This window comes from Cupressus sempervirens, chromosome 6 (assembly GCF_028749045.1).
Source record: "Cupressus sempervirens isolate cs-2001-9-10 chromosome 6, ASM2874904v1, whole genome shotgun sequence".
Lineage (NCBI taxonomy): Eukaryota > Viridiplantae > Streptophyta > Pinopsida > Cupressales > Cupressaceae > Cupressus > Cupressus sempervirens.
The window spans coordinates 595,235,153-595,260,870 of record NC_143123.1 but is presented as its reverse complement, the minus strand read 5'-3'; the positions used below and the strand labels follow the sequence as shown (position 1 = coordinate 595,260,870).

The following is a 25,718-nucleotide window of genomic DNA, read 5'->3' as shown; positions in this document are numbered from 1 at the left end:
AGCATCCTAGGGTAGTTAGCAGTCCTATATGCAGGGGCATTGAGCTCAATTTTTTGGAATCATGGTTTGCGTAGTTAGGGTTATTCTCAAGATACATTTGGGAACCTTGTCCTAAGTGTGCATAAAGTTTGGAGTAGTCATTTTGGAGTTAGTTTTGGTGGTAGCTGGTAACTATTTCTAATTTACTAGCAGACCTTAGAGATTATTTCTACGAGATTTGATTTGTGAGAGTTGGATTTTGCACTCTTAGATTTGGATAGTTCGATGGAATGTGTACTTATTCCTAAGGGACCATACTTTTATGTTGTTGTATGAGTTAGTTATGCATTGTGAACTTGGGGCTTGTCCCAAGTATTTAGTTATTTCATGTATATAATGTTTGTTGTAAGCCGACCTATGGCATGGCGGTTTATTTAATGTGAGTATTTTTTTAATGTAACCTGCTAGGCTGAAGTGTGGATTGGTTTAGTATAAATATGAAATTGTATTGTTATATAGATTACTTTTGGTATCATCGATATTTTGGTAACCATATATCTAGTGTTCTTCTACATTTATTATTGATACAATTCCATATATTTTCTATTTGAGAAATCATGTCATCATCCATTATTTGTTTGTGTATGTGTGTAGAGAAATTATACCATCTTAAAGGTCAAAATCACAATTTTAAGGTAAACTAGTAATGCCAAAGGTCATATATAGTAGAGTTCACCATATATTGTCATCCACCAACACAAAATCATAATATTTTCTATTATTTTTGAACAAGCTGATTACAAAACAATTTTTTAGAAAAGTATATTAAATAGATCATAGATAATTAAGAGGTTACAACTATCCAAAAAAGACTTAAGAGTATGGGAAATTAAATACAAATTATTAATAAAATGTGAAAACTAGAAATTAATTTAGAATTCACTTTTTAAACACACCAATTGCATGTTTCATATCACTACTCTCCAATTTCACTCTTGACACTATTTATCAAACATTAATAAGTGGATCTGGAAAAAAAAAAAAGTAGTACTAATATAATTCATGGGGAAGGCGTGGTATGGCAATAGCCTCTAGTTCTACAACCTTCTTTAGTGCAGCTCCAAGCTCATCACTCATATCAAGGCTGTGGGAAGGCAGTCCATTGGGGAGTGTCCAATCAAAGGAATGAATGAGTGAAGCCAAAACTAGATGAACCATTCGATGAGCCAGAGGAAGTCCCATGCATATTCTTCTTCCTGCTCCAAATGGCAACAATTCAAAATCTTGCCCCTTGTACTCTATCTTACTCTTCTCACCCTCCAAAAACCTCTCTGGAATTAATTTTAAGGGTTCATCCCAAATAGAAGGATCCCTCCCGATTGCCCACACATTTATAATGATTTGGCTGTCCTTGGGTATTGTGTAGCCTGCTACTTCGCATGTCTTTTCAGCTTTGTGTGGAATCATTAGGGGAATAGGTGGGTGCAAACGGAATGCTTCTTTGACTACCGCATGAAGGTAAGGTAATTGATCTATGTCACTTTCCTCCACTTTTCTATTAAGACCAACTACCTCTTCCAATTCTTGTTGGACTCTTTTCATTGTATGTGGATTGGAGATGAGTTCTGCCATTGTCCATTCTATTGTCGTAGAAGTGGTGTCACTACCAGCCATGAACAACTCCTGCAACATCATAAACACCACTCATTCAAATAAACCTTGAAGTTGTCCACAAAAACATTTGATTGAACAATATTGTAGTCTTTTTCTTTTTCCTATTGCATGCAAATCATAATATCTAAGACTCAAACATCTAAGAGGACAAAGACATATTCATATAACATAGGTGAATTCCATAAAATGAAAACCCTTTAGTCCTCAGCTCTTAGCTAAAGAAACTCAGTCTATTGAAAAATTAGGTAGAATAGAGATTCTATGATTCTTAGCTCCAAACTAAAGAAATTTAGTATAAACCCTGATTCCCCCCCCCCCCCCCCCCCACACACACACACACACACACACACATATATATATATATGTTAGACACATATATAGATATACATATATATGTATATGTATATATAGATATACATATATATGTATATGTATATATAGATATACATATATGTTAGACACATATATAGATATACATATATATGTATATGTATATATAGATATACATATATGTTAGACACATATATAGATATACATATATATGTATATATATATATGTATATATATATATATATACATATATATATACATATACATATATATATATATATACATACATATATATATATATATATATATATATATATTAGACACATCTATAACTCAGTTCTCTCACAAGTTAGGATATTTAAAAACAAAGTTGAATAAAGAAGTATGGTACTTTCACAAGTTAGGATATTTAAAAACAAAGTTGAATAAAGAAGTATGGTACTTTCACAAGTTAGGATATTTGAAAACAAAGTCGAATAAAGAAGTATGGTACTTACAAAATGAGAGTTATAATATTTGTGACGGTCAAATCAATATATCTATATATATATATAGATATCACTGAGTTCTCTCATAAGTTCAGTTTTTTACTATTAAAAGTTGAATATGTACGTACGGAACTCGTACTTACAAAAATGAGAGCTCTAATATTTGTGACAGTCAAATCAGGGCCACTGGAATCCAGCAGGACGTCCAAGAAATCCTTGTCTGCTTCATTCTTCTGCCCAACGCTTTTGCTCCTTTTGGCCAGTCGGTCTTGTATATACACGTCTAGAAACTTATGCACTTTTCTAAAGTTTACAGCCATCTGACGACACAGGCGCTGGGGATCAAGAAAAGCAAGAAATGGTAAAAAATCTGCAACATTTGGTGTTCCCACCAACTTCAGTGACATTGAAAAGGCGTCCTTGAACTCCACAGAATCTCCGTTCTTGAGATCAAACACGCTCGTACTGAAGATCATGTTGCTCAACAGATTCAGCCCGATGTCGAAAACTGCATGTGAGATATTCACACTTTTTCCCTTCTCCTCAAATATCAACCGAATGGTTCTGAAAACCTCATCTCTTCTGAGATGTTCGAGAGATTGGAGCCTCTTGACAGTCATGAGCTCTGTGCTTGAAATTCTCCTGAGCTTCTTCCAGTGAGGCCCGTAGTCAGCCCACCCTATTGAGGACTTGTGCTGATCAAGTGTCTTCGCTGCTTGCAAAACCCATCTTCCCGCAAGATTGTGATCTTGTGTTTTGAGAACCTCTTTCGCCATGGCAGGAGAAGATACCACCATCACAGTTTTCATGCCCAGACGAAGAGTCATAAGAGGGCCATATTGCTGAGAAAGTGCCTGCAGAACTTCAGTGGGCTTTCCTCCTCCCAACTGAAGGAGGTTTCCAATTAATGGCAAGGGTTTTGGTCCAGGAGGAAGGCAAGGCTTTGAATTATCCTCCCTCAATCTCCTTAACAAGAGATGCACAATAACAGCGCCAATCACCACAGAAAACAAAGAAAGACTCTGGAAATCCATATTCACAAGCTCAACCCTAGATATGTGAATAAGTTTGTTTGGCTTTGCTAAGATTAGAAGAAGATAATGGTTGTAGTTGGTTCATTTACGACATGAATATATCCAGAGTTTTGATGTGAAGTAAGGAAGAGTCGGTGAGAATGGTTGAAGAAGATAGAGTCCGGTGCAATTAAATAGTTAGAAATGGAGATTTTTCCATACACAAATTGTAAAGAATCATATTTAAAACAAGGGTCTCTAGGTTTGATTTCCGAACCCGACGATATCGGCTAGAAAGCCGGGCCACGAATGCAACTCTTGTATTATATTAATATTATCGATGTCATTTATTTGACATACATAAAAATTATCGATGTCATTATATGACATATAGAACAGTGGTTTCGTATTTAACATATATTTACAATCAAAAGATGCTTTGTTTTGTCTTCGCTTAGGTCGTTCAACTAGCAATATTGAGTCAAGGAAGATTACGATATGGATTTGGCTTTGTCAAGAAATAGAACGTAGACAAAAATCAAGCTGGACTTGTATGCATCCAGTGCTAATCAAGTCTGAGTCAGTGAGGCCCATGACCTCAGAATTTTCTCATATGAATTGAATGTCAAATATGTAATGTCATTATTATATGATGAAATACATTTCATTTCTTATTCTTTCTAGATTGTCAATAGAATAGAAATGTAAGGCAATGCAACAAAGGTCATAATTATCCACTTAAACAAAGTAGCACCAACCTTATACTTGGTATCGTGGGAAAGGTCATAATTATCTACTTAAATAAAGTAGCACCAACCTTATATTTGACATCTTGGGAAAAGTCATAATTATCCACTTAAACTATAAAATAAATTGAAAGCAAATTATTAGTATCTTACGATTATTCTTATAATTAATTGGATGTCAAACGATTATTATCTATAAATTAAATTAATCTTACCTATACAATTAAAATTTTCTTATCAAGTTTTCATAAGTTCATATTTTTAAAATCTATTTAAAAATGTACACAAATTATTCTTATTTCTTATTAAATTGCCTCCTAAAATCTTATTAACATGAAGTAATCCTTTTACAAGTCATATCATCCATCACTAAAAAACAATAATTAAAATATGTTGATTGAATTTACCAACATTTGTAATACCCACATAATATGTATATGTACATGTATATTATAATATTTTAATTTTAAATATTTGACTTTTTAAAAACTGAACTTTTATATATGATTATTGTACTATTTCTTTGATACAAATTTTGTTTTCAATAAATTCATAATTCAATTTCTCTTTAAATATTCATCTTTAATATACTATTTTTTAAAATAAAATAAAATCAAACAAAATATACTATCTATTTTTTTTATTTATATACTAAAAAAATGAAATCTACATTTATAATATCTATTATTATAAACTATAAAATTGTGTAAATAAATAAACAAACCTACCACTTTTTAGCATGAACTTAATTGCTCTACAACCTTGTCATTATGTAGTCTAGCATGAACTTAATTGCTCTACAAACTTGTCATTATGTAGTCTTTGGATGTGTAGTATCATATTTTAAACATTTCCTTGGTGAACCAACTAACAATGTTCAAATCTCTATTATGTCATTTTTCTTGCACCATGATGTGTAGTGTCATATTTTAAACACTTCACTGATGAATCGACTAACAATGTTCAAATCTCTATCATGTCATTTTTCTTGCAATGTGATGTGTAGTATCATATTTTAAACACTTCATTGGTGAACCAACTAACAATGTTCAAATATCTATTATGTCACTTTTCTTGCACCATGTGCCTTCACCAAGTCATTCACCTCATAGATGTGAACAAGTAAAGAATAGGTATGTGGTCTATCTTTTGTGGCCTCGCTAGTTCACAAATTTGGGTCATAAGCATTTCACATGGAACTAGAGGACGTTTCAAGCCAACATCATCTACCACATTAATGAGATTTTATACTTATATTATAAAAAATATTTTTTATATATTGTTATTATTATTACAGAGATCTATTTTTACATTGTGATGCTATTTATAATAAATATTATAATTAGCTCATTAACAACTATTATAATCACATAGTTATTATTATAATAGATATTTTATAATCTAAATTTATTGATTGAATATTACTATAAATGAAATTTTAATCCTAACTTCAATACTGTAATTTAAAAAAAATAAAATCCATTATTATACATATCTTATTTTTCTTCAGTTGACAAATTATTATTGTTATAATTTTGGTTAACTGTGCACTATGTTATTAAATTTTTTAAATATGGATACTTCAAAATTAAATATTATCAATAATAATTGTTACAAGATTTACTATATTATTACTCCAAGCAAGTAATGTTGTGAATGGGACTATGAGTAATTTGACAATGTCTATATGCCATGAATATTGTCTATACTATAGAGTCTAAAAGTCTCTATTTATATCCATGTCTTTTGGAGACAAATTGTGTAGCTTCAAGTCCTATTGCTAATATAGTAGACAAAATTCAATTCTATCGTTAATGTCTGATATGATAGGTAGTTGAGAGTAATTAAAATTACAAGAAAATCAATTATTATGATCCATACGATGAGGTAGAAATATCATATGATAAAATGAGAAGATCACACAATGTAGACAATAGGTAGTTTGGTGTTGATCAAGCTATACGGTGCTAACAATGTTCCAACCTGAATGTGGAAATCCATGAGTCTTGGTTGTTATAGGCTTAGGTGGAGGTATATGAGAAATGAAGACATTGGATGGACTGTACAGTGTATGTATTTGTTATATTTTTTTAGTATCACATGACAATATGTCATACCATACTATATATGACCTTTGGCATTACTAGTTTACCTTAAAATTGTGATGCTGACCTTCAAGATGGTATAATATTTCCATACATGTACACAAATTGATGAGGGATGGTGACATGCTTTCTCAAATAGAAAATATATGAAATTGTATGAATAATAAATGCACAAGAATATACACAAGATATATGGTTGCCAAAATTTCTATGGTGGTAGAAGTAATTTATATATCAATAGCATTTCATATTACAATTTTTTTGAGTCACTAGTTCTAAGCATAATATGATGAGGAGTTACTCTCACTAAAATTGTAGTTACCAAATGTGGAGAGTCTATCACCTCCAAAATGGAAGAGAAAAACTCTAATTAGAATTTATAATACAAAATTAAATCCCAAATTACATACCTATCACTACAACTATCTCAACATTATATATGGATTTAGGTAACATTCTAAAGGATTATAAAATGTGCACTTATGAATAATATGCTACCAACAATTAATTGACCCCAGGTATAACAAATTTAATATTAGGGTAATGAAACCTAAAGAATACATTTAATTTGTTTAATAATATTGGGGACACTACAGTCCCCCACCTAGAGATTATATTCCCTCGAGAAATCATGAACTTGATCCTAGGAATCTAGCTAAGGGTTAAACATGAATCTTGCCTATAATCATCTTCTTTAATTTTGAGTCAGGTACCAAACAAATTTTATCATTTTATTAAATGATTCATCAACCACCTTGTACCTATCATCCTATTTGTAAACACCTATCAACTAACATGAAAAAGTATTCTTCGAGTACTCAACCAACAAATGAGCCTTCTAATCATACAAACTCTTAAATAATATTCTTAGGGTAGGTATCTTAGTTGCAACATTATTTGCACTCTTCTTCACATCTTCAATTTTAAAATTATATTCTTGAATAATATATTGCCTAAAAATTTCCTTTATCTTCTTCACTAAAATTTCCTTTGGTCCTCTATTTGAAATCCCTCTTAGTACCACCTTACATTGTACACCTCAAATTAAAACTCCATCCTTTTGAATCTCTACGTGTACTATCCAAGGGTCCTCCTCCATTTTATATCAAGTATGACATTTGTGTCATCCATATCTAACACATAGAATTCATTTAAACCTGTATAGTCTCCCATGGTAATGCTCTGTCGAGGAATCAAATGAGTGTTGGGCAGTAACTTCTTCCTCCTACTAGCTTAACTTGAAATACCCCATACTCCACTATGTGAAAATATCTTTAAGAGACCAAGCATGAGTTTATAAAATTGAGTATGACACCACTATCAAGCATGATTGTGACTTGTTCCCAACGAAGTGTGCCACAAACCCAAAACATACTAGTTCCATAATTTGTAGAAATTATAACAATACGACCTCTCTTTTGTACATGTGTGGAAATCCTCTTTACAGTTCATTAACTTATAACTTCTACACTTTTTTTATTTTACTACATTTCCATCATCATGTTACACCTCAATAGGTTGAATTTTTCCTTTATGGAGATAGTGGTGGCCCATTCCCTAAGGTTCCTCCAAAGAGAAATAAATATTTTCTATTTAAACATATAATACTTGGTCTCATCTATTGATGTCTTTTTCTTACTTTTATTCTTTACTTTATCCCCTTGGTGGCCTAGTAGTGGGTAACACATCTAATTATTAGAAGAAGATGTGGCAATTATTGAAACTACAATTGAAACAATTATTGTATTATCATTGATGTCAAATCTATTGATGAGACATATTTCTATGTGATCTAAATGTCATATCTATTTGATTAATGAAGAGGATTTGAGATATTTCTCATAAAAAAGCACCTAGAGGAAAGCTTGAGTTATGAAAAGGAAGCTACAATGGACATTTGATTAAGTTAGACTATGGCAAGACAAAGTGATTGTTTATATCATGTTGATGTTCAAGTCTTTATAGTACAAGTCAAGATCTATCACTTATGTAAAGCTTGACCAAGCTTGAGAGAGTAAAAGACCACGACATTTTGATGTATATGGAAAGTGATGCCAGTGTCAAATGAGCTCTGGTACAAGCTGAGCCGAGCATCAATATCGACTGAGTGATGGTTGATGTTGAGCTCTATAGAGACCAAGAAATTTAGTGAAGACTAAGTGTTAGAATTTAGTGATGCCTGAGAAATAATATTTTGAATGTGTATTAGAAATCATGAATTCTGTCTAACGTAGTTGATTTCTTGGGATATGGAAATTGTGTCGAAGATAAGATTGATGAGTAATGATACAACTATTCCTTAATCTAAAAGTAATGACGATGAAGTTGTTTATGCTGCTATGAAAGAAGATTCTGATGAAGATGAGAATAATTCTTTAATCTCTTATGTGAAAAAAAAGTGATAGATGGATAATTGATATTGGTTGCTCTAATCATATCACTAGTGATAATTTTTTTTTGAAGACATTTGACCCTACAAGAGTGGTCATGTTAAGTTTGGTAATGATATTCCTTATGTTTTGAAAGGAAAAGGTACAATTCAATTGACTGACAAAATCAAGTGTGACAATGTTTACTGGGTGGAAAGACTTAACTATAATGTGTTGAGTATTTCATAGCTGAACAAATCAGGATACAAAGTTGAATTCTATCATAGGAAGGCCAAGATATATGATGTTGATGTCTAGATATGATTGGAAGTGTTGATCAGACAAGAGGCAACTTGTTCTATCTAGAATTATCTAATGAGACATGTTTGTTTGCATAACAAGAAGATGTTTGGTTATGGCACAAAAGGTTATGTCATGTAAACTTTGATAATTTGGTGAACATCAGTAAAATGAAGAAAGTAAGAGGGTTTCCAAAACTAAAGAAGCTTGATAATGCTATGTATAAACAATGTCAACTAGGAAAAGTGACCAAATCAAAGATACTAAGGGGGGGGGGGGGGGGTGTGGTGGTGGTGGGGGTGGGGGTGGTTTGAATTAGAATCTTAAACACTAAGCTTTTCAACAACTCATTCACTTGTTGTAAGAGTAAACTTGTTGTAACATGTAGATCTAATCTATTACATGCATAAAAATAAACACATAACATAATATTTGTTACCCATAAACCCTCCAAGGTGAAGGTAAAAATAGGATGGGGATGACACCCACAAATCTTTAGTACTATAGTAATAAAGTTAACCTATTAGGGTTACATATTTGAACATAATATATGATCTACCCTATGAGGGGTCTACCTTAGTAAAAGATTTTGAGACTATTAGGTCTCACCTTTTTAGATGATTGAACACTTACAATGAAGTAAGGAATATGACAGGAGATTTAAGACCACTCTATTAAGAGATTTAACCTAATTCAAGTTGATTAAAACTGATTCAATGCCTAACTCTTAGTTTTCTCTATAAGATGATTTTGAATTTCCTCTTTACAAATTGATCCTCTATTTGACTTAATAAAACTTTTCTACCCCTTCACTACACTGATTAGGTTACTTTCTCTACTATGAAATAACAAAACACTTCTACTTGGTTTCTTGATCTTAACTTTATCCTTCAGTTCATTGTTCACATATATCATCTATCACACCATAGCTCATTTGATTATTTGCTCTTTTTCACACACCTAATCTAGGTTAAAACCTTCTCTATTTAACAAGTCTTGTAAAGAGATTTGTAGATGATTTCTTATCTCACCTCTTCATTTGAGTCATTGATCACAAAACATAGGGATATGTGATCCACATCATAAAATGCATAATCTCTTATGTAACTGTAACCTCTACAAATATCAAATGTTCCTTCCATGTTGACTTGAAAATATTTTACCTCAAAGCTTGTGCCATTTCTAACTTTTATGTAAACTTTGCATTTCTCCACATTTACTATCTCTAATACTTGACATTGTTGTTGATCCTCAATCTATACTATGCTCAACACTTGTTATGTAACTTGACACTTATATGCTTGAATTGCTCAATGGGTGTTGAACTCGACATGTATAAGAAAATAATCAACAACCACATACTTGCTTGTCTTTTATAGAGATTACTATGTATATACTTATGTACATGACTCAACCTATATAGAGTAGCTCGGTTACAATGATGACCATATGACTTTTCCTAGTAAATGACTAAGTTTTTGACACAAATAGAAAATAATTGTTTGAGATACCAGTAGAGATAAGTATTTCATGATGTTTATTGATGAATACTCTAGGATGATGATTGTGATATTTATCAAAGTTGAATCTAATTCCTTTCAGTTATTTAAGTGGAATTTGGCTAGAGTTGAAAAAGAAACAAGGAAGAGTATGAAGTGTTTGAGATCTAATTGAGGCGGTGAGCTCATTTCTAATGAATTCAATACATTCTGCAATGATAATGGAATTAAATGATAGATTTTAGTGCCAAGGACCCCTACTTAGAATGAAATATTTGAAAGGAGAAATAGATCAATAATGGACTATGCTAGAACATTGATGATGGAGAAAAATGTATCACAAAAATACTAGAGAGAAGCTATCAGTCCTGCTATCTATACCTTAAATAGAGTACAAGTCAAGAAAGGTACACATGTTACACCTTTTGAAATGTGGTATGAATATTCTCATAATGTGAAATATTTCAAAATATTTGGAAGAAATTGTTATATATTCAAAGATAATAGTAATGGACAAATTGATGCAAAAAGTGATGAAGGTATATGCATAGGATATTCCTTCAAGAGTAAATCTTACAAGTGTTTGAACTCTAACACTAACAAAGTTGTGGAAAGTGCAAATGTGAAAGTTGATGAATTTACATAAATAAATGAAATTGAATATAAAACAAAACCTTAAGATTACAATAAATTCATCTATGTGGATGATGGTGCTCCGAGCACTCCCACTGAACAAGAAAATAAAGTCACAGTTCCTTAGTAGACATGAAATGTTGAGGTACAACAAAAGGTTGCTAAGAAAAGATAGTGGGTACTAAACAATAGATAGAAGATGTCTAGTCATAGATAGGAAATGCAAAATATTAGATAGACAATGTTGAACATGTAGAGCTAGAACTAGAGCCTAAACAAGAAAGAATCAATGAGCCTGAGACTATCTTTCAAGATGAACCTATTGAAGAACAAAAAAGAAGACCATATGTGCTCGATAAGTATGTCAGAAGATATCATAAACCTAAAAAAATCATTGGTGATGCTGAATCAAGAGGTATGAAAAGAAAAAAGACTCTAAAATGACACATTCTTACTTTATGAAGTTGAACCCAAATCAATGAAGGATGCTCTAAACAATAAGGATTGGATCTAAGGCAATGAATGAATAGATTGAACAAATTGAGAAGAACAATACTTGGACCCTAGTACAAATACCAAAGGATAAAATATTATTGGAACAAAGTGGGTTTTTAGGAATAAGTTGAATGAAAAAGGTGTAGTTACTAGGAACAAGGCTACACTAGTATGCAAAGGATATGTTGATATAAGATTGTTTTGAAGAGAAGAACATGTAATGGAACGATCATTATTTTGTCAATGATGTCAAACCTACTACTTGCTGGTGAGACAATTTATTTTTGATCTAAAAGCTATTATTTAGTTGATTGATGAAGATAATTTGAATAGAGGAGATAACAATAGCATGACCTAGATAAAGTTTGAGTTATTTGGTATGTAAAAGAAGCACTAGGACCAAGTAAGACATTGATAATATATTGTATTTTTTATCTACTTAAAGTGTGAAATGAAAGATTAATCAAGTTAAGAATAGAAGAAGATCAAGTAAGAAAAGTGCCTGCCAAGCATTATTGAGTAGTTAGTCCAAGCCAAGTAGAAATGAGTAGAAGCCAAGTGAAAAATAAGAGGTGCCAAGAAAATATGAAAAATAATGCAAGATGATTGATTTTTGGTATATGCTAAGTAAAGTTTAGTTGGTGTCGAGCATCAGTAAACTTTAGTGTTTTTCGAGTGAACTAGTGTTGGCCAAGTGACATAATAGTATAGATGTCGAGTGATAATAAACAATGTTAAATCCAAGATTTGACAAATTTGAGTTGACTATTTTATTTTCTTGAATTATGTGAAGCATGTGGAAGATAACTATGATGAAATGGTTGCACAAAATTCAAGGTAAACCATTTTGAGGAAAATTCAAGGAAGATTGTAGAAGTTTCTAGAGGAACCAAATAGAAAAGTGGGTAGATTGATTGAATCCTACAAGTAATCCTACCTAACCCTAAAATTGATGGTTGTAGTTAAGAAATAAAAGATCTAAATTCTCTATTTATAGAGATTGTTGGCCAAAAGAAAATGTGAACATGTAACACAATCTAAGGAAGACAAGGAGTCTAGGGTATTACTTCATTTAGTGGCCGAACAGAGGTGACTGTAGTTGCAATGCAAAGAAAGAAGGCTTAAGAGTATGAATGCTTGAAGGATGAACAAGCCATCAGAGATGAAGAGTATGAATGCCAATAAGAATGGAGGACTAAAATAAAGATCTGTAATTTGAAAGTGAGTTGTAATTTGTTATCAGATCAAGCCTTACTATTATTTCTAATCATTGTGTCAATATAGGGCAAATCTTTGGATTAAGGTTGACCTAATAGTCATTTGTAAATTTTTTAACTAGGTGACATTCTAATGGAATGGTCTAAAGTCCTCTAACAAGGCTCACTCCTAATAGGGTGATTGAAGTCCTTTAATTGGGTCACATTTAACAGTGTATATTGTCACCTTTAACGGGGTTGAATTTTTACAGGGCATCACTTCAAAAGAGTGAGAATTAGTAGCATGTTACTAGTGGTTCCCCAAATTGAGTTTCCATGTAAAATACTTGCATCAAATTGTGTGAATTTTCTTATTTTTTTTCACGTTTATAATTCTACAAAGTTGTTTTGACCTAGGACAGTAATCTACAAAGTTTAAGTACTGTATGGTCTAATGGTTGCATGCATGATAAGGTTTAATGGATATGGGTTTACTAAGCATTGAAAAGTTTTATTTGTAAATTTGGACCTTGGATAACTAATTCACCCCCCCTCTCTGTTATTTTAAAGAATTCCAACAATTGGTATCAAAGCCATAGTGATTAAGAGAACTAGTTTGAAGGTACTAAAAGCAAAAGATCAAGATGTCCAAAAGAGAGGTACCCAAGCTTAACAAGGAGAACTTCCTTGCATGGAAAAGTCTGATGAAGCTATACCTAGGAGGTCTTGGAGACCATGAACAATCTACCATCGTCACTGAGCATGTTGACCCTATTGGAGTCCTAACTGCTGAGGATCTAAAAATGAAGAATGAACATAATTAGGCTATGTTAGAGATTGCATTTGCCCTAAGCTACACTGAGTTTGATGACACCAAGGAATGTGATACTATTAAGAAGATATGGGATGCTATAGAAAATATCTATCGAGGATACAAAAATGTGTTGAGAACCAAATATGAAACTGTAAGAGGTAAGTTTGATGATATGAGCATACCAGAAGGTGAGGATATAGTTCAATATTGTGCCAGAGTAAAAGTAGTTAATTCTATTAGAGGAGCATCTGGTAAGATTGAAGATGAGAATGTGATCAACAAAGTACTAAGAACCTTGATGCCAATCTATTCTAGTAGTGTCTCTGCCATACAAGAACTAAGGTACAGACTTGGAAATGATCTAATCCTTGAAGGATTGATAGGTAGACTCACTGCCTCTAAACTCTCTAATTTTGATAATTTCAAATTTGAGAATGTTGAATATGCTTTCAAAGCTAATTATCATTAAAAGAACCAAAAGAGAAGAAGAAAAAGGTCAAATATATTTCTAGTGATAGTGATATAGATGAGGATGATGTAGAACAAATTGAAGCATTGCTGGAAAGGAGATTTCACAGAGGCAAAGGAAAATTAAAGGGAAGCTACCTATCATGTGTTTTAATTTCAATGACATTGGTTGTATTGTTGCTAGATGTCTAGAGAAGAAGAATAATAGAAGTGGAGACAAATATAGAAGCAAAAGAGATGAGGACAACAAAGATTACAAAGTTAAAGGCAATAAGTCTTGCTATATTTATGAAGAGGAAACCAAAAATGGATCTGAAGACCATGATGATGAAGTGGTGTATGTTGCAATGAAGAATGATTTTGATTCTAATGAGGCAACTGCACTAGTATCTTATGTGAACAAGAGTGACAAATGGATCATTGATAGTGGGTGCACATCACATGACTAGAGATAAAAGTAAGTTCATTACCCTTGATTATTATGATGGAAATAGTGTAAGGTTTGGTAATGATGCACCCTGTTTGATAAAAGGAAAAGGATCAATCAAACTCACAGAGAAGATCATGTGTGACAATGATTATTATGTAGGACTTAACTATAACCTGTTGAGTGTGTTATAGCTAAATAGTTTAGGTTGCAAAGTTGAGTTTGAGAACAAGATAGAAAATATCTATGATACTGATGGGAAACTAATTTGGAAAGGTGCTTAGACTAGAGGTAATCTATTTTATATTGATATGAATGATGCTACTTGTCTTGTTGTAGAATTTGATGATGTGTGGTTATGAAACAAGAGGTTATGTAATGCTGACTTTGATAACTCAGGTAGTATGAGTAACGTGAAAAGAATAAGAGGTTCACCTAAACTAAAGAAACCTTACAATATGATTTACAAACAATATCAGTTAGGCAAGATGAAAAAATATAGTTTTAAAAGTAAGACTCAAACCTCTAAAGAAATTAAGGAGATTGTTCATACTAATTTGTGTGGACCAATTGATGGGCAAAGCTACAAAGGTGAAAAGTACATTGTCTTATTTTTTATGATTATTCTAGGATGATGACAGTTATATTTCTAAAACAAAAATTTGATGCTTTCTAAATATTTAAGTGGTACTTAATTAGAGTTGAAAAGGAGACAAAAAAATCTTGAAATTTTTGAGATCTAATAGAAGTGGAGAATTTACATCAAATGAGTTTGAGATGTTTTGTAGTGATAAAGGAATCAAGAGATAAACTTCTGCACCTAGGACCCCTCCACAAAATGGAATTGCTAAAAGGAGGAATAGATCTATAATGGACTATGCTAGGACACTCATGATGGAGAAGAATGTTGCTTTGAAATATAAGAGAGAAGCTGTAAGTACCTCTTTCTATACCTTGAACCATGTACAAGTTAAGAAAGGTAGTCATTCAACACCTTTTGAATTATAGTACGGATACTCACCCAATGTAAAATATTTTAAGGTATTTGGAAGAAAGTGCTAAATTCTTAAGGATTTTAGGAATCATAAATTGGATGCTAAAAGTGAAGAAGGTATATTCCACAAGAAGTAAATCTTATAAAATTTGAAATACTAACACTAATAAAGTTATGGAAAGTGCAAATGTAAAGGTTGATGAATATACAAAGTTACATGAAGCTAAACCTATGAAGGAACTTGAAGAGTACAAATCATTTGTATAATTTTATGAAGGTATGCCTACTAATGAAGGTTCTATAAACTAAGTTTTAAATCAACAACAAGTTTTTGTGACTGCCGAGTCACATAAATGAATGTCGAGTTACATTTAGGAATAGGGTTACAGTCAGGAATTGAGTTGCAGACATAAGTTGAGACACATTCTAATTTTGAGATAAGTGTACATGAAAGAGATGCTGAATTAATTGATAGAGAAGTACATAGTAATTTTGAATTTGATAGACCTAATGAGGGAAGAAGAGTAGAAACAAGATTGTCAAATTATGTCAAAAGACATCATTGTAAGGAACACATTATTGGTAATAAAGATGGTTGAAAAATGACAAGAAATAGGATGAGAAGTGATACATGTTTGTTGAGCATGCATGAGCCTAAGTCAATGAATGAAGCCTTAGAAAATGAGGACTAGAGTAAAGCCATGAAAGAAGAGACTAGACAAATTGAGAATAACAAAACATTGACTCTAGTTTTGAGACTAGAGGACAAGAATGTGATTGGAACCAAGTGGGTGTACAAAAAAAAGTTAGATGAAAATGGTGAAGTCACAAGGAATAAAGAAAGATTAGTTTGCAAAGTAAATGCACAAGAAGAAGGAATAGACTATGGCGAAATATTTGCCCCTATTGCATGATTGGAAGGAGTAAAACTCTGCTTGCTTACTCTGCATACAAAGGTTTCAAAGTTTATCAAATGGATGTGAAGTCAACATTTTTGAATGATATATTAGAAGAAGAGGTTTATATAGAACAACCAAAAAGATTTGTTGATGCTTACAACAAGTGCATTTTATGTAGACTACACAAAGGTTTATATGGTTTAAAGCAAGCCCCAAGAACATGGTATGAAAGGCTTCACAATTATCTTGTGAAGATTCATTTTGAGAAGACTTAAGATAAAAAAAAGAGTACTTAAAGAAAGAAGGAGGTAAAGGTATTTTACTAACTGAAATTTTTGTTGATGATATCATATTTGGAGGTCAAGATGTATCATGTAAGGCATTTGCAAAATGAAATGAAGAAAGAATTTGAGATGTCTATGTTTGGAGAGATCAAGTTCTTTTTTGGTTTACAAATATATAAGATGAAGTATGGTATTTACATCACTCAGTCTAAGTATGTGAAAGAAATAGTGAAAACTTTTGGATTGGAAGATTCCAAACCAGTTAGCATACCTATGGTAGTAGGACACAAAATTTCTAAGAATAATGATTCTATTGATGTGAATCAAACATTATACAGGTCTATGATTGGTAAATTGTAATATGCAATACATAGCATACCTAAATTGTATTATCTATTGGGATTGTTGCAAGATTCTTTGCAAATCTTAAGGAGAATCATTTGATGGCTATTAAGAGAATTATAAGATATCTAAAAGGAATAGAAGACTATGGTCTATACTACAAGAAAAAATTAAAAATTCAAGTTAAGAGACTACACAGATGTTGATAGGGATGGAAACATTGACGAAAAAAAGAGCACAACCAATGGAGCATTTTTCTTAGGAAAGAGGTGTTGAAAATTTGATTGAAAATGAATACTATCAAAGAGGGAGATTGTTGCAAAAAGAAGGAAGATTATTGTTAAAAGAATGTTTTCAATAATTGTTTTGTCATTGATGTCAAACCTACTATTTTCTAGAATGAAAATTACTTATAAGATCCAAGTACTATCACTTAGTTGATTGATGAAGAGGATTTAATCAACAAGATGTAACAAGAGCACCTAAGGCAAAGGTTGAGTTATGGTTTTGTAATGAAGTTAAAGGATCAATTAAGACAATGGTTAAATGATATATTGATAATATATTTGAAGATATAGAGGTTGGTCACACTTAGAAATATTGGAGGAATAAGTTGCAACAAGGTTGACTGCAAAGCTTAACTAAGTTCATTAGTGAGCTGAGCAAGCTAGTTCAAGCCTAGCAAATTTTTAGTTAGTGCTGAGAAAATGAAAAATCTAGTGTGTGCTAAGTAATATAGAAGGAGCCAAGCATGTTTAGGTTTTGAGCAAAGTAATACGTGCCAAGCATTAGAAAAACTCAGAAGATGTCGAGTAAATCCACAGTAGGTGCTGAGCATTAGTAAAATATAGTTGATTTTGAGTAATATAGTATGTGTTGAGCACCAGAATTTCAATAGTGCTGAGCTGCTACATTATTGAAAAAGTCAAGGATTTACCAAATCTGAGTTGACAAATTTGCTCCCTTGAATTTTGTGAACCAGTTGGAGGATAAGGATGATGAGTTGGAAGCAAAGAATCCTATAAGTGAATTCAAGAGGATTCTTCATGATGTTTCTAGAGGAAATAAGATGTGGGTTAGATTCAATGAATCCTACCTAATCCATTTGTACTAGAACTAAAGGAGAGAAGAATCAAGTGGGAAAAGAAATTCCAAAATTCTATTTAAGGAGTCATAGACCAAGAAGCAAGAGCTGCTAGTGTGCCAAAATTGCGAAGTGATTGAAAGGTGTCTAGGAGAAGACATCAGAAGGAGAAGGAAGAACAGAGCACTGAGACTCTACTTCAATAAGTGGTCAAAAAAGAATATTGCACTGGTACATCAAGCATGGAGACTCAAGGAGACAAAGCTTGAGAAGGGGAACAAGTTGTCAAAGCTGCAAAGACTGAAAGCCAGGCAATGTCAAGAGCTGAATGGTGATATGAAATTTGCAAGTTAAGTTGTGAATTGAATTAGGTCAAAAACCCCTCATTGTTACTTTCTAACAATTGTATCAGGTAGGGTAAAAATCCTTTGGACTTAGGTTGGTTTAATAGCCATTTGTAAATCCTTTAACAGGGTGGCATTCCAAGTGAATGTTCTAAAGTCCTCTAACTAGGCCCACTTCTAATAGGGTGGTTAAATCCTTTAACCAGGTCACATTTAATAGTGTGTTGTAGACTTTAACAGGGCATCACTTTAGAAGAGTGAAAATTGAGTAACATGTTACTAGTGGTTTTTCCCAAATTGGGTTTCCACATAAATCATTGTGTTATGTGTTGCTTTTTCATGTGTGATGCTTGCATGTTGATTTATAGTAACTTGCTAAGTAGGGAAGTTTAAGCTTGGATAAAAGAATAGTTTAATAGGCTCACTTTAGTTGGTGAAAAAGTTTTAATTGGACATTTGGACCTTGAATAACTAATTCACCCCCCCCTCAGTTATTCTAAAAGCATTTCTAACAAGAGATTGGTCACCTAGACTAGCAAGAAACAAAATTGCATATCTCAATCTACTGTTGAAGCTGAATATGTGGCTATTGTAGTAAATTGTATAAAAATTGGTATTGATCAAACAACTACTCAAAGGTATAAAGGAGGAAATCACTGAACTTGTAGTAATTTTTTATGATAATACAAGTGCTATAAACATATCAAAGAACCTTGTGATCCATACAAAGACTAAGAAAATTGCAATCAAGTATCATTACTTGAGCAAGTTAGTTCAAGAAAAAGAAGTGAGGATGGAATATGCAAATACAAAAGAATAGATAGCTAATATATTCACAAAATCTTTACCTCAGGATACACATGAATATCTTAGAGGTAAACTAGGAGTGATACCCTTATCCAAAGCTACTTAAAGAAGCATGAGTAGTGCCTTGCATCAATTGAGATGAATGTTTTATCTTAAAACTTGATGTAATAGATATTACTTTAGGAGATGCCTAAATTAATGAAGTAGCTGAATTAGAAGACTTATAGTTATATGAAAGGTGATAGAGGGAGAATCTGGAATGGATTATATCTACATACAAAGATGACAAGTCTTTGGCGTTGTTTTCAAAGAAGGAGATATAAGACTAAGAGAGAAATAAGCACAGAGAGATATAAGAATAGAGAGAGATAGATACTTGAATATCAAAAAGAGGGAGCGATACTCTAAAAAGGGAGATATAAGAATGCTGAAGCAATAAGTAGTAAAGGAGCTTGACAAATCTTACATTACCCTACATAGAGGAAGGATGTATACTACACTTATAAAGGGAGAAATTTCAAATATTTATTTTCTTTTTGGTATTGGTTTTTCATCAACAAGAAAGAGGGAGATTGTTGATATTAGATTGTTTTGAAGAGAAGAACTTGTAATGGAATAATTATTATTTTGTCAATGATGTCAAACCTACTACCTATTGGTGAGATAATTTCTTTTTGGTCTGAAAGCTATCATTTAGTTGATTGCTGAAGAGGATTTGAAAAGAGGAGATAACAATAACACCTAGAGAAAGGTTGAGTTATTTGGTATGTAAAAGAAGCACTAGGATGAAGTAAGAGATGTTACAAGTTAGAGTTGCCATTGCACCAAAAGATTGACTTGTTAATGCCTGATACAACCACTAGACTTATAGAACATATGAGGTAGTTAGCCCATGTCATGAATCTTCAAGGGGAAGGCTAGTGGTTAGTCCAACAATTCCTCTCTGAGCGTTACCTAAGGAGATTCAAACTTGTGACCAAGATCTGATACCACTTGTTACAAGTTAGATTTTCCATTGGACCAAAAGATTGACCTGTTAATGCTTGATACAACCACTAGACTTATAGAACACAAGACATGGTTAAGCCATGTTACAAATCTTGAAGGGGAAGGCTGGTAGTTAGTCGAGCAAGAGATTGATACTATAATGTATTGTTTATTTACTTAAAGTCTGAAATGAAAGATTACTAGGAAAAGTGTCTGCCAAGCCTTGCCAAGTGGTCAGTGCAAGTCGAGAAAAAACTAGTAGAAGCCAAGTGAAAAATAAGAGGTGTTGAGAAAAAATGAAAAATAGTGCAAACAGAGTGATTGTTAGTATATGTCGACTAAATTTTATTTGGTATCGAGCATTAGTAAACTTTACTATTTGTCGAGTGAACTAGTGTTGGCAAATTAATAAAATAATATAGATGCCGAGTGACACCAGACATTGTTAAACCAATGATTTGACAAATTTGAGTTGGCTATTTTATTTTCTTGAATTATGTGAAGCATGTGGAAGATAACTATGACAAGTTAGTGGCACATAAGTCAAGGTAAACCATTTTGAGGAGAATTCAAGGAAGAATGTAGAAGAGATTTCTAGAGGAACCAAGTAGAAAGGTGGGTAGATTCATTGAATCCTACCTAATCTTACCTAACCCTAAAATGGACAATTGTGGTTAAGAGACAAAAGATCTAAATTTTCTATTTATAGTGATAGTTGGTCAAAAGCAAAGGTTGTCATATGCAAGAACATAAGGAAGACAAGGTGTGTAGGGTATTACTTTATTCAGTGGCCAAACAAAGGTGAATATAGTTGGCATGCAAAGAAAGAAGGCTTAAGAGTATGAATGCTTGAAGGGTGAACAAGCTATCAGAGCTGAAGAGTATGAATACCAAGCATAATGGAGGATAAAATAGAGATCTATAATCTGCAAGTGAGTTGTAATTTGTTATTAGATCAAGCATTACTATTACTTTCTAATCATTGTATCAGTCTAGTGTAAATCCTTTGGATTAAGGTTGACCTAACAGTCATTTATAAATCCTTTAATTGGGTGACATTCTAATGAAATGGTCTAAAGTCCTCTAACCAGGCTCACTCCTAATGGAGTGATTGAAATCCTTTTGATCGGGTCACATTTAACAATGTGTATTGTAACCTTTAATAGGGTTGGCCTTTTATAGGGCATCACTTCAGAAGAGTGAGAATTAGTAGCATGTTATTGATAGTTTTTCCCAAATTATGTTTCCACATAGAATCATTTTGTCAAATTGTGTGAATGTTCTTATGGTGTTTCATGAACTTACATTTCTACAAAGTTATTTTGACCAAGGATAGTAACCTACAAAGTTTAAGTATTGTATGATCTAATGGATGCATGCATGATAAGGTTTTATGGATATGGGTCTACTAAGCATTGAAAAGTTTTATTTGTACATCTACACCTTAGATAACTGATTCACCCCCCTTTTCATTTATTCTAAAGAATTCCAACAAGATACATAAAAAAGGGAGTTGATATGGAGAAAATTTTTCTCATGTTGTAAGACTAGAAGGAGTTAGAACTCTGTCATATATTAATCCTACAATAATTTCAAGGTATATCAGATGGATGCCAAATCTACATTTTAAATGGCATATTTGAAGAAGAAGTATACATTGAACAACCTAAAGGGTTTGTGGATCCAGACAAAAAGAATATGGTACGTATCTATATGGATTGAGACAAGCTCTAAGAGCATGGTATGAAGGACTTAATAATTACCTAGTGAAGATTAGTTTTGAAAGGACAAATGATAACAATAATCTGTACTTGAAGATTGGTAAGAACAATGAAGCACTACTATCTAAAATGAAGAAGGAATTTGTGATGTCAATCCTTTATTGGATTACAAGTATATCAAATAAAGTTTAGTATTTTTATTAATCCAAATATATCAAGGAGATACTAAATTTTTTTGGAATTGAAGAGTCAAGATAACACACATATTTCTACGTGACATAAGTTATTTATAAATGATGAATCTACTAAAGTGAACCAAACACTATATAGATGAATGATTGGAAAATTTCAATATGTTGTTCATAGTAGACCTAATATTGCATTATTAGTTGGGATAGTTTTTATATTTTCATAAAATCCTAAGGATAATCACATGATGGCAATCAGAAGGATATTGCAATATTTGAAAGGTGCAAAAGACTATGGACTCTATTACAAGAGGAGTGATAGATTTGAATTGAAGGTATTCAATGACTCTGATTAGCTAGGAAATATTGATGATAGAAAAAACACTAGTGGGGGTGCATTCTTTCTAGGAAAGAGATTGGTGTCATGGACAAGCAAGAAAAATTATTGTATTTCCCAATTAACAGCTAAAGTCAAGTATGTGGATGCTACAATGAACTATTTGAACATTATGTAGATAAAGAAATTACTGAAGGGAATGGAAGAATAAATTATAGATCAAGTGGTTATCTATTATGATAACACGAGTGCTATCAACATATCAAAGAATCGAGTGATGCACACTAAGACCAAGCTTATTGCTATCAAGTATCACTACTTAAGAAAACTAGTTCAAGATAAATAAGTGAAGTTAAAACATGTGCAAACCAAAGGAAAAATTGTAGAAATATTAACTAAATCCTTACCTAAATATGTTTATAAATATCTTGGAGGTAAATTAGGGGTGATTCCCCTAAGAAAAGAAACTTAAGGAGAAATGGTGCATTGCATCAAATGTTCTACTCAAAATGTCACACACATTGATGTAGACAATTCTACTTTAGGAGATGCCTAAGGTAAACAAAGAAGATGATGATGGATAATAGCATGAAAAATCAACAGATGTTAACCAAACATGCAAATATCTACATAATCAAGATGAATGTATTGAACGAAGCCAAGAAAGCTAGTGTCTTTAGCATTGTTGTCAAAGAGGGAGATAATTACCATAGAGGGAGATAAATACTATAGAGGGAGAGAATTACTAAAGAGGAAGAGATACATCATGAAAGAGGGAGAGATTTTTTTAAGAACATAGAGGAAGTTTCTAAGATTACAAAGATAAGAATTAGCATAAAACTAAGGATATTGGTCACTCATGAAAGTGAAATATTTTGGATTGCATGGTAACAAAGAGGGAGACTATATTAAGATACTTAACATATTTCAAGATGTTTCCATAAATGCCAAAGAGGGAGATTTTTGCAAATACAATTGAAACAATTTTTGTATTGTAATTGATGTCAAATATATTGATGAGACATGTTTCTATTTGATCTAATTGTCATATCTATTTGATTAATGAAGAGGGTTTGAGAGATTTCTCATAATAAAAGCACCTAGAGGAAAGGTTGAGTTATGAAAAGGAAGCTACAATAGAAATTTAATTAAGTTAGACCATGGAAAGACAAAGTGATTATTTATATCATGTTGATTTTGAAGTCTTTATAGTACAAGTCAAGTTGTATCACTTATGTAAAGCTTGACCAAACAAGAGAGCAAAAGATCATGGAATTTTGATGTATATGCTAGGTGATGAGTGCCAATTGAGATCTAGTACAAGTTAAGCATTTCAGTGTTGACTAAACATTAGTATCAATTGAGTGATAGTTGATGCCAAGCTCTACACTAACCAAGAAATTTGTGATGATTGAGTATTAGAACTTAGTGATTATCAAGCAACAATATTTTGAATGCATATGAGGAATCATTATTTACAATCGAATTAGTTGATTTCTTGGGATATAGAAACTATGTTGAAGATAATATTGATGAGTTAGATCATTTAATTCAAGCACAAGATTAGGTATGATACCTAATGACTGAATTTGATGAGAATTTTCTAGAAAATAAGGAAGATGGATAGATGCAATGAACCTGATCAATCAAATCACAAACCCTTAGATCTAAAATGATCATGAATGTAAGAATTTGTTATAGCTCTAATACTATGTAAGAATTTGGTATAGATATGATACCATGTAAGAATTTGCCTAAGGCAAGAATGAAATGCCAAGATCTAGAAGCTAAATAGATAGCACAAGAGAGACTAATGATGATCAAATGAGAATCTCAATAATGATCAAAATGATAATGGATATGAGATTATTGGATATGAGATAATTTGATATGAAATAATGGGATGAATACACCCTAGAAGTGTCTTGTATATAAAGGCAACTAGAATGACTAGGAGTAAACAAAGAGATAAGGATTATAGCTCAACACATGTCCACCAAGAGTGGATTACCCTCCACTAAGCACATGAGTTTGTGTGATGATGAGAGGTAAGTTTAAATAGGTGTATCTCATAAAGAGATGTTAAAGACACCATGTGCTCTAATAAGTAGCTAACTCCTGTATTATCAACAAGACAACTCATATGTCTATGCATATTCCTAATTGTCTACATGAAAACTAATATAAAAATGTATTATCCTAAGTAAACTTAAGTAAAGAGTAATAATAATTAATTATTTACACTAACACCCCCCCTTAAGTGCAACTTAGGGGAATGCACTTAAGCTCACAAAGCTAAATGCAAGATGAAATGTGGGTCCCAACTATTAGGCCATGTTAGGTACCCATGGAAAAATGCAATGCTCTACATAAAATGCTATGCAATGTAATGCAATCTCTCTGAAAATAGAGAAAGAGGGAAAACCTCATGGGAAAAACCTCCTCCAAAAAGAGAGATGAAGTAGTACAAGATGCATGCAAGGATGGAGTAATCAAGACCCTTGAGTATGACATACATCTTGCATGTACAAGCATATATCCCCCATAAGAAAAAATACATGATGGTATCCCACCATATTGAATAATCTCCTACAAGGATGTCATGAAGACTAAAAAGTATCCAATGCCTACAAATGACATTTCTCCATTTAGGAAGAAGATACACCAAGTATAGGTGCAAGTATACTTCCCATTGTAGATAGGAAGATGGATGAGGAATCCATATCTAGTATGCTATGGATGCTACCTCTAAATTCTACTCATATAATGACAAGTCCTTGATGAATGTAGATGCCACAAGCCAATCTAGTAGATGCCCAAAAGAAGGTGGAAAAATAGGTAACATGTCTATGTATGAAAGTGAATCAAACTCCAAAGACAAGGAATTATCCTTATAGGAAGATATTGGAAGAGAAGCAATGTAGCCTCCCATCAATGATGGATACACACCCATGAAAGGAGCTCCTTGATTACTGAAGAAGCTACACCATGAAAACTGAATGATGTTCCTCCTTGTAGGAAGAAGTGGTGCCATAGTTGTAGTAGAGAATGCTCCTCAACTAGTAGGAAGAATCCTCAAAAGATATGATATCTGAGGAAACTCGAATAAAATCTCCAAATACTAATATGTCTCCTTTGAAGTAAAAGAGTCCTCCTCCAACTACTAAAAAGAATTGTCCACAATCATGTCAATCT

General features: G+C 32.4%; 1 protein-coding gene across 1 annotated transcript; it reads right to left on the bottom strand.

Annotated features, from left to right (window-relative positions):
- Positions 1–879: 879 nt before the first annotated feature.
- Positions 880–3,679, bottom strand: LOC149553650 (geraniol 8-hydroxylase-like). Its single transcript, XM_089789051.1, has 2 exons — positions 2,615–3,679; positions 880–1,662 (listed from the first exon to the last, which is right to left on the bottom strand). The coding sequence occupies exons 1-2, from the start codon at positions 3,503–3,505 to the stop codon at positions 1,030–1,032; spliced, it is 1,524 nt and encodes a 507-aa protein (XP_089645177.1). The 5' UTR covers positions 3,506–3,679; the 3' UTR covers positions 880–1,029.
- Positions 3,680–25,718: the final 22,039 nt, after the last annotated feature.

Bases quoted from the DNA above. Each gene is read 5' to 3' on its own strand.
- LOC149553650 (XM_089789051.1), bottom strand. From the start codon at position 3,505: ATGGATTTCCAGAGTCTTTCTTTGTTTTCTGTGGTGATTGGCGCTGTT. The intron at 1,663-2,614 runs GTAAGTACGAGT...ATGATGTTGCAG, and splicing joins ATATTAGAGCTCTCATTTTT to GAGTTGTTCATGGCTGGTAG.